The sequence below is a fragment of the Acomys russatus genome, chromosome 1 (assembly GCF_903995435.1).
Source record: "Acomys russatus chromosome 1, mAcoRus1.1, whole genome shotgun sequence".
Classification (NCBI taxonomy): Eukaryota; Metazoa; Chordata; class Mammalia; order Rodentia; family Muridae; genus Acomys; species Acomys russatus.
Window position 1 is genome coordinate 102036872 of NC_067137.1, and position 9931 is coordinate 102046802.

At 36.8% G+C, this 9931-nt stretch overlaps 1 protein-coding gene across 1 annotated transcript; it reads left to right on the forward strand.

The window, feature by feature from the left end:
- The first annotated feature begins 6290 nt into the window (after nucleotides 1-6290).
- LOC127192268 (coiled-coil-helix-coiled-coil-helix domain-containing protein 2-like) lies at nucleotides 6291-6713 on the forward strand. Its single transcript, XM_051149629.1, has one exon. The coding sequence runs from the start codon at nucleotides 6291-6293 to the stop codon at nucleotides 6711-6713; it is 423 nt and encodes a 140-aa protein (XP_051005586.1).
- Nucleotides 6714-9931: the final 3218 nt, after the last annotated feature.

Here is a 9931-nt window from a genome sequence, read left to right on the forward strand (position 1 = left end):
TAATACATTTTGTCTTACTATTATATATTTTATATGTCATGCTTCTCTAAATAACCTTAAGACATGTAGAATCTTAAAAATAGTAATACCGACTGAATATGCTACAAGAGTTGAGTAGGCGGACCATTATTTTTAACAACTTCATACACATACTTTTTTGATATTTTCATTATCAATTGCAGTGCTTTGTCTCTCTTTTCCACTGAAACTAGTCTTGTTCCAAAAAGCCATGTCCTACTTTGAATCCCGGTGTTGATTTTAATTGGTCTCTTTTTGTTTGCTTGTTTGTTTTTCCTCACCAAATTTAATTATGATTCCTTGCATGAATGGGAAATTTATTCACTGGAATACAGGCCACTTTTCATTGCTTATTCTACTGAAGAAAATACGATCTCCAAAGTGCATTCCTCTCACATGCATAAGAAAATAGGGAGCCACTCCCTGATTCATGATGAAATGATCAGCCTATTCTTATACAACCCTTTGTGCAAATAGTCACAGCTGAGTGTATTAGTGCAGAACAATGAAATGCCCAAAATTCACTATCTTATCACATACCTTCCAACATTTGGCTTTTAAATTCTTTTAACCACCACCCACATTTGCAGATCTTCACTGAGCCTTAGAGCAGGTGTTTTAGACATGTTGGAGCTGAGCAAACTGTAGTTATTTACACTTTTCAGGAAGTCACATTTAAGTACAATAAGCATCATACATCAGTGGTCCCTTAAAAATATGAATAAATGTTTATTTGTTCCCTTTCTAATAATCCATACAACATGGAGGTGCAGCCCATAAGAGAATTGAGCTTTTGTTGTTTGAATTTAAGATGAGGTGAGACAAATTCTAAGTCATCAGAAGACATAATTTAGAGAGGTTGTACAAATAATTAACCTTTGAAGATATTACTTGCTATGTAAACATACATATCAATAAACATAATTACTAAGTTCTGTTCACCTTTAGCCAAAGAGTGTTGTGGTTAATTTAAAAAACATTTGAAGTATTTGTATATGATTTAAGGTGTTATATTTTATCCAGGTCTCATTATTAATATATCAGGAAGTCAAAAGCCTCTATAATTGTGTATAAAGTACAGTACAGTGATCATTGGCTTGATGGGCAGTAAGAGCTCTGTTGCAAGAAAAACAATAATGGGCTTTAATTTTTGAAGGTAGAGGACTTACAAATCTGTAAATGAAAAAATGGTTTAGTGATGAAAGTACAGAGAAGTCTTTTCATGAGTTACTTTTTTATCAATACATAGGATTCATAAAGTAATAAATCTAAGGGTGTAATCAGAAACTTATTTGAGACATAAATCATTTAAATACTTCTTTTAATGACTCAGTTTATGTTTCAGGAATTATTGACATGCTGTTTGACTAGTTTAGTCTTTCTAAAAAAATCAAAAGAAGTATTATCTTCATTCATTTGAATGTATGTTAAATAAGATTATAATGTTTCATTGTTAATCATAATCTTTACCTTCCATGACTAAAGGAAATATTTAATCCTTTATGTTGGAGAAAGCTACAAACCAAAGCTCAGTTTTTCTTTCGAAGGGTCCTGATTTCATTTTACTTCGATTATATTTTATTGAGTTACTTAAGGAGAATTTACATTTATTGTGGTTTCACGGAATTTTAGGAAGTACAAGGCATAAGTGACTTCTGTAGATAATATAGGGATATTGCTATTTCCATGTCTACATCCCAAATACAACTTCTTCTGTCTCACTTCCAGAGTCATCCTGGAGGCTGGTTGAAGTCTCCTGCAGAGTCAAATCCAGAATTTTTTCAGCAATGAACTTCTGCAATAAATGTTTACCACATAGACATAAACATAGAGAGAGTGTCTTTTCATATACAGATATTTCATGTAAAATGCAATGACTCATTTAGACCTGAATGAATATAACTGAGTTTGGCCTTGTTTCTTTTCTTAAAATGTTTCTGGTGACCTTAAGCAAGACAATAACTTTGTTCACAGTAAAGGTGGCCTGGCTTTTTGTGTTCTGTATTTGCCTTGTCAATTGTCATCATGTCTGCACGCCTCAGAAACCACCCAGTAAGCTTATTCACGTTCTTTAATAAATCTTTAAAGACAAGAGTTTCAAAACCCACCAAAATCTTGTCTGTGCCTGCTGTAAAGATAGTGTGGTGGGACTTTCTCAAAGAAGTACACAATAGTGTTTTGAATATGTCTAACTTTCCTTCCAATCACTTTTCTTTCTCTTGTATATCACACTTAAAATCTGTATCAGAATAGTATAATGATCCCTACCTCTGCTTCATACTAACTCCACATAAGATTCTTTTCATCATCAAAACCATGTTTCTAGTTTTATTTGTGAGGATGTCCTTAAAAGATTAAAGGAATCTTTAAAGACTTAGCTGGAGTTTAATCTTCACTGTTTGTTTCTTTTACATTTTCTTTCCTGCAATGAGGTAAGAGTTCAATTCTTCATTTCTTCATGACCTATTTTTTAATGTTTTATATTGATTTATTTTATTTTATTCTATGTGATTGGTGTTTGGTCTTCATGCATGTCTGTGCAGCACTTGTTTGCCTGGTACCCAGAGGTTAGAAGGCATCAGATCTCCTGGGGCTGGGGTTTCTGTGTTCCATGTGGGTTCTGGGAAACAATTTTAGGTCATTTGTAAGAAGGACTCTTAACTTTGAGCCATCTATCCAGTCCCTTTTCATCCTGTTTTTAATGGAATCTATTTTTCTATTTCATTTGAAAAAATATTTGTGTTATTTCATTGTACCATGGGGTACATAATAGCATTCCCAAGTTACTCTGGTAAGCCCTACAAGGTCTATGTGAAACTCAAGGGCTGACCTCCACTTTTAGTTCTCACAAGGAGGAAAGAACAAATGTCTAGCCTGGTAGGAGGTTTAGGAGAAAGTGTCCTGTAGCCATGCTCCCTGGCTGATTATGCTCCACCCACAGTGGGGATATAAGGACTCAAGAGGGATCATTACAGGAGCCGATTGTGTTGGAGGACATTATACAGAAACCTCTATGGTTCCTAGGACCCAGAGCCTAACTTCCTTTCCTTACTCAAAAGTTTCACAGCTATATTTTATTTTTTGACCAATGGCTTTGTCCAAATCTTTTTTTGTCTTCTACAAGTATTTAGAGAAAGCAAAAAGTGTCTGATTATTTCCCACTCAGTGATGACAAGCAAGGTATCAAGATTTTTAGCATTTAATTCATTAAGTTGTAACCCACAAATAATAAACATTTGTTAAATACCTTATATTTGCAGGGAATAGTCATTTGAATTATTGAATAAAGGGATCATAAGATTACAACAGTTGTAAAATACTTGTTCTAAGTCTTTTATTTTCTAGACCTATGAAGATTGTTTGTTGTTTCTTTTTCCTTCCTAGAAACTGTTTGATTTTCACTGGTCTTGACCTCTATAATCCCCTAAATTTAAGGAATCCCCTGCTTTTCAATTGCAAGCTTATTTTCTTGTCTGTATCACAGAATGTCATCATTTTGCTTCCTGCCTTTATTAGACTCAAGTCCTTCCTGACTAAAGTACCTTCTCCCTCTTTTTTTTTTTTTTTTTGCTTTGTATTCTGCATTTCTTTTTTTTTTCTCCTTTTTTTTATTAATTTATTCTTGTTACATCTCAATGTTTATCCCATCCCTTGTATTCTCCCATTCCTCCCCCCCCCCATTTTCCCATTATTCCCCTCCCCTATGACTGTTCCTGAGGGGCATTACGTCCCCCTATATATTCTCATAGGGTATCAAGTCTCTTCTTGGCTACTTGCTGTCCTTCCTCTGAGTGCCACCAGGTCTCCCCCTCCAGGGGACATGGTCAAATGTGAGGCACCAGAGTACGTGAGAAAGTCGTATCACACTCTCCACTCAACTGTGGAGACTATTCTGACCATTGGCTAGATCTGGGAAATGGGGCTTGGAACTAAACAGAGAATTCTCAACAGAGGAGTATCAAATGGCTGAGAAACACTTAAAGAAATGCTCAACCTCCTTAGTCATCAGGGAAATGCAAATCAAAACAACTCTGAGATTCCATCTTACACCCATCAGAATGGCTAAGATCAAAAATTCAAGCGACACCACATGCTGGCGAGGATGTGGGGAGAGAGGAACACTCCTTCATTGCTGGTGGGAATGCAAACTAGTACAGCCACTTTGGAAATCTATCTGGTGCTATCTCAGAAAAATGGGAATAGGGCTTCCTCAAGACCCAGCTATTCCACTCCTTGGAATATACCCAGAAGATGCTCCAGCACACAACAAGAAAATTTGCTCAACCATGTTCATAGCAGCCTTATTCATAATAGCCAGAACATGGAAACAGCCTAAGTGTCCCTCAGTAGAAGAGTGGATAAAGAAACTGTGGTACATATACACTATGGAATACTACTCAGCTATTAAAAACAAGGAAGTACCTTCTCCCTCTTAAGGAGGCTATTTCCATCCTTTCTCCTGTTACAACACTTAAGATACAGGTTCATTAACTCCGTATTTACTTTCTAGTCACCAGAAGGAAGAATAATTTTTATGCATTTTTTCCCTTTTGCACAGGTGCACTTCCTATTATTCTTCTATCCTTTCCTCCAGAAGCAGTCAAAACTACAGGTGAACAGTATCAAGCACAGTACCAAGGCACAAAATAAATCCTTTCTACCACTCTTGTTGGTAGACTATAAAAGTCAGTATCACTATCCAAAATGAACCTCATTTTTCATTTCTTTTAATATATCAAGAATACAATTACCCCAAATCTGTTTCTACTGTCTGGTTTACTTTAGGGCAATTTACAAAATAGTTATCCTTTGTAAGGTTCCTCTTCCACTCTCCAGTCATTAGTTTATTGCTGGTACATTGTTATCCCCGAGTTCATTTACATCCGGTTTCAATTTCTAAAGATGCAAAGTAACTCAGATTGACATCTTCTCAGTTCAAAGATAATTCTTGGGAAATTGGAGACTGAGTAACAGGAGGAAATTTTCTCTAAAGTTAATTTAAATTAACAGATTCAATTTCGTGTGTTGTGAGCTACTTGAATTTCCAGATGGAGTCTGTAATATTCAAGCACAAAGTTTGCTTAGAAGTCATTTCCCACACTGGTGTACAATTTTGGTGAAATTGTAACTCAGAAATATGTCAACATAGGTCCTGAGAAATAAAATCATCATTTTGCCTGACACAAATGAATTTGCTAGAAATACAAAGAAAGAAGGAGATACAGAATATTTCAGAGGTATTGTAATTGGATTATACCAGATAAAGCAAATAGTAGTTAATATTGTTATTAGGGAAGCTCAAATAAATATATTTCTACATATTAAAAACTAGAATTTTAGTACACTACAACATAAAAAAATCACTTCTTGATAGTCATTGTGATAGCTTCTAAAGCATTTCCTTTATCTTACTTTTAAAATGATTTTATTTTATTTTAAATTTTTTTATTATTAATTTATTCTTGTTACATCTCAATGGTTATCCCATCCCTTGTGTCCTCCCATTCTTCCCTCCTTCCCCTTTTCCCCTTATTCCCCTCTCCTATGACTGTTCCTGAGGGGGATTACCTCCCCCTGTATATGCTCATAGGGTATCAAGACTCTTCTTGGTAACCTGCTGTCCTTCCTCGGAGTGCCACCAGGTCTCCCCCTCCAGGGGACATGGTCAAATGTGAGGCACCAGAGTACGTGAGAAAGTCATATCCCACTCTCCACTCAAGTGTGGAGACTGTTCTGACCATTTTCTAGATCTGGGTAGGGGTTTAAAGTTTACCGCCTGTATTGTCCCTGGCTGGTGCATTAGTTTGAGCGGGACCCCTGGATCCAAATCTGCTTATCATAATGTTCTACATTTTATTAAAAGAGTAATATTTTGGCAGTTAGTCGTCACTGAAGACAGAGGATACCACGAAGAAGAATGCTCGCTCTCCACAGTTGAGTGGAGAGTGTGATACGACTTTCTCACGTACTCTGGTGCCTCACATTTGACCATGTCCCCTCGAGGGGGAGACCTGGTGGCACTCAGAGGAAGGACAGCAAGTAGCCAAGAAGAGACTTGATACCCTATGAGAATATATAGGGGGACGTAATCCCCCTCAGGAACAGTCATAGGGGAGGGGAATAATGGGAAAATGGGGGTGGGAGGAATGGGAGGATACAAGGGATGGGATAAACATTGAGATGTAGCAAGAATAAATTAATTAAAAAAAAAAAAAAAAAAGAATGCTGCATGGAAGCCGAAGCCACACTTCCTGGGTGGGCCCTCTGGCTAGATGAGCCCTCTGGCTAGCCAAGCCCCTCAAATGAGGGCTGCTCCCAGAAGAGCACCTGCATTTCAGCCTCCAGCAACAAGTGCACCCTCTGCAGTTGTCTCACCTGCAGCTGCACCCTGGCAGCCAGGCCTGATGACCCAGATGGCAACCACTGCAGCAAGTATGGCTGTGGGCTCTGCGGTGGGGCACACCTTGGGTCGCACCATTACTGGGGGCTTCAGTGGAGGAGGTAACACTGAGCTTGCAAAGCCTGACATCACTTACCAGGAGCCTCAGGGATCCCAGTTGCTGCGCCAGTGGTCTTGTGGGCCTTGCTCTCTTGAGATCAAGCAGTTTCTGGAGTTTGCCCAGAATCCGAGAGAGGTCAAGCTGTGTGAGAGCTTCAAAGAGGTGCTGTGGCTGTGCAGATATTTTAATTGCTGATCCACCTCGTAGGAGGAATGGGTATCAGATCTGGATGCAAAGCTTCTGGGAACTGTGAACTCATTTGCTGTGTAGAAATATCAATCTTTTTTCAACAGGCTTATCTTTTGTATAAGGCTTCTGTTAACACTTACTCTAATATTTGTATTAATTTTAACTAATCTTGGTAAGGAGAATCAATTTTTCAGCCTTTTGTTTTTCTAGAAGAAATAGCTCCATTTTCTAAGACATAAAATCTTTTATTATAGGATAACGCTTGAGTTAATACTATAAGATAGAGTTCACATGTGTGAATTAGCCTTTATGCACACATTTAGATATAAACACATGTATATTTCATGAATTTGTTATACATGAAAATACAAAGAAAATGTTTAATTTACGAATTATCTGTGTCATTGACATACAAATGTATTAGTATGTAGTTTTAGTACCACTGTGTACTTGTTTTCATGTGCCCTAGTTAGCAATGCCATACCTTTGCTTAAGAATTTTTATTCTTGTTCAATTCTTAAAGCCTATCTAGACATTGAAATCTGGACGAAAATATTTTTATTTTAGTCTCTGAATGCATGATTTTTTATATGTTCTTGTACTTGTGTTTATGAAAACACATGTATCTGTGGAGGTCAGAAAACAACTTCACTTACCTTTCCTAGGGTCCTGTGTATATATTTTATTTTTGAGACAGACTTGTATATTGTCTTGAAAATTATCCAATAGGCTAGTGTAGCTAACAAATGGGCTCCAAGGATTTTTCTGTGTTTGCTTCCTGTGCTTGGATTAAACTCAAGTCCACCTGTTTAAACAGCCAACACTTTATTAAACCATCTCCCTAGCCTGAAAAATGTAAGTTGTTATTTAAATATGCATGTGCTGGTTGGGTAGTTCACCACTTGTTCAACAAACATGTGAACTTGAATTAGTATCCCCAGCTGTGATGTAAAAAGCTGCACATAGTCATACAAACCCATATCCCTACAAATGGAGGGTAGAAACAAGTGCATCCTGAGTATTCTCTGAGCAGCCAGGCTAGATGAACTGGTGAGATTCTTGTTCCTTGAGCAATTATGTCAATATGAATAGTGAGGCAAGAGAGAAGATACTACTGTGCCATGAGTCAGAGGCATGGTGGCGTATACCTGTAATCCCAGCACTTAGGAAGTGGAGGCAGGAAAATCAGAAGGGCCTGGTTATCACTGGTTACAAAGCACTTTCAAGTTCTATCCTAATCCCTTCATCTTGAGATCCTGTCTTAAAAAACAAAACAAAACAAAATAAAACAACGACAACAAAACAACAACAACAAGCAGAAAGAAGAAGCTCAACTTAAAACCATAAAGTGCTGCAGAAACTCCATAGGTTTTGAGCAGAAAGCAATGAAGTGTTAAGATGTCACAATTACCTGTGAATCCTTAAGCTGCGAAGACGATCTAATAGTACTCTTTTGCCGTTTATGCCACTTATATGCTGAAGCCAGAGAAGTTGTAATGAGGGACCATAGTTGTACAACAAACTCCTGAAGCACAGGCTGTGTCTTTAAGGTGAGTACTGGGCAGAACATCATTAGAACGCTGAAGGGCTGCAAGTGCTCCTAGGACAAACCATTAAAAGGAAAGCAAGGACAGCAGGGAAGACACAGAGAGTAAATAATAGGGGCTCAGTGCATGCCTGTTCTCCCTAACCTACTTTGTGATTTTGATTGAATTCAGATCAACATCCTTTATGTGCATGTTCTGGGAAGGTTGCATGAAAATGAGAGGGAAAAAAAGTCTTTGAAAAATGAGCATTGCTTAACAATACTAGTAAAATGGTATAACCAAAGCATCCAGTGTCCTTGGAGTCAACATAATATACTTGGGTTCATCTTATCTTGCTGCATTCTACATATTCATAGTCCTTCTGGAACATTCTCAGCACTGACAGCTCAACTCATTATAGCAACGCAAAGCGGACAGAAAACATAGCTCAAACATATATCTCCGTCCAGCACTGTCGGCGAAGGACAAGGTAATAGTGGGGACACTTCTCAGTGCACTTGGGGAATATTCACTCTTATGTGTCCAATTCTATCCTGAGCCACGTTAACATACGGAATTATGTATATTTCATAGAAAAACCTAATGTTTTATTTTATAAAATTCAAGAAGCTTGGTGAAATGGAATTAGGTAAAGACAAGAGAGAATCATTTAGTGGAGTAGATTTTAAAATCAGGTTTCCCATTTCCTTTTGGAATGACAAATTAGGAGAAAAACACAGTAAGTTCACCACAGTAAGAAAAAGAAAATCAAGGTAATATGACTTAATAATGGTTTTGTTCATATCATCTTTATTGATCACAATAAACTTGTTAAGCATATAATTATTCAATGAGCATAAAAATTTTTATTACACTATTGTCAGACAAACATATAGAAAATGTTACTTTTTGGGAAAAAAAAAACACTTGATATTAGAGAAATAGCTGGGCATAGATAATATACCACCCAGATACATTTAGGATTGGAAAGGGCAGATTACAGGGGCAATGGTTAGGATTGCAGTGCAGGTGAACTTTGTACTTTTTAGGGTTTAGAAGAGGCACCCTGGTGTAAGGCAGCTGAGCTTCTTTATCAAAGACCTGGTTGCTGAAGAAGGTAAAGTTTTGGTGTTTAAGGAATGGTTGCTTCCGTTAAAGTATTTTGAGCTTGGTGATGTGTCTTGTCCCAATGACAAGAAAGACCCTCATATCAGGATTTGGTCATCTTTTTGAGCTTAGAAACCCTTTCTTAGATGAGAAAACAAGCTAGCACAGAATTTTACATCAAGACCACGCAGGTGCTGAATGCAAAGAGCTCCAGTAAGAAGAAACTATATATTTTTATTTGTTGTTTTCATTTAATTAATAATATACTGAGAAGTTTCTTTAACATGGAAAATTTAAAATTAAATAAGAGTTTTCTGTTTTATTTTTTGTGAGTATTATGAGATTTGTGTAAGGAAACAATTGGCATGCTGTTTTACTACTTTGTTTAGGGTTTCTATGTCTAACTCCACTATTTACTAAGCAAATATTTGACAGAAGAGCATCTGTTTGAATTAAATTTTGTATGTATTAATGCTGTTATAACATAAAATGTATTATTCTACATTTATATAAACACTTCTTTATATGGTTTATTTTTATTTATTCACATTCGATAAATATGCAAATACCTGTAATACATGTCTGTGTATT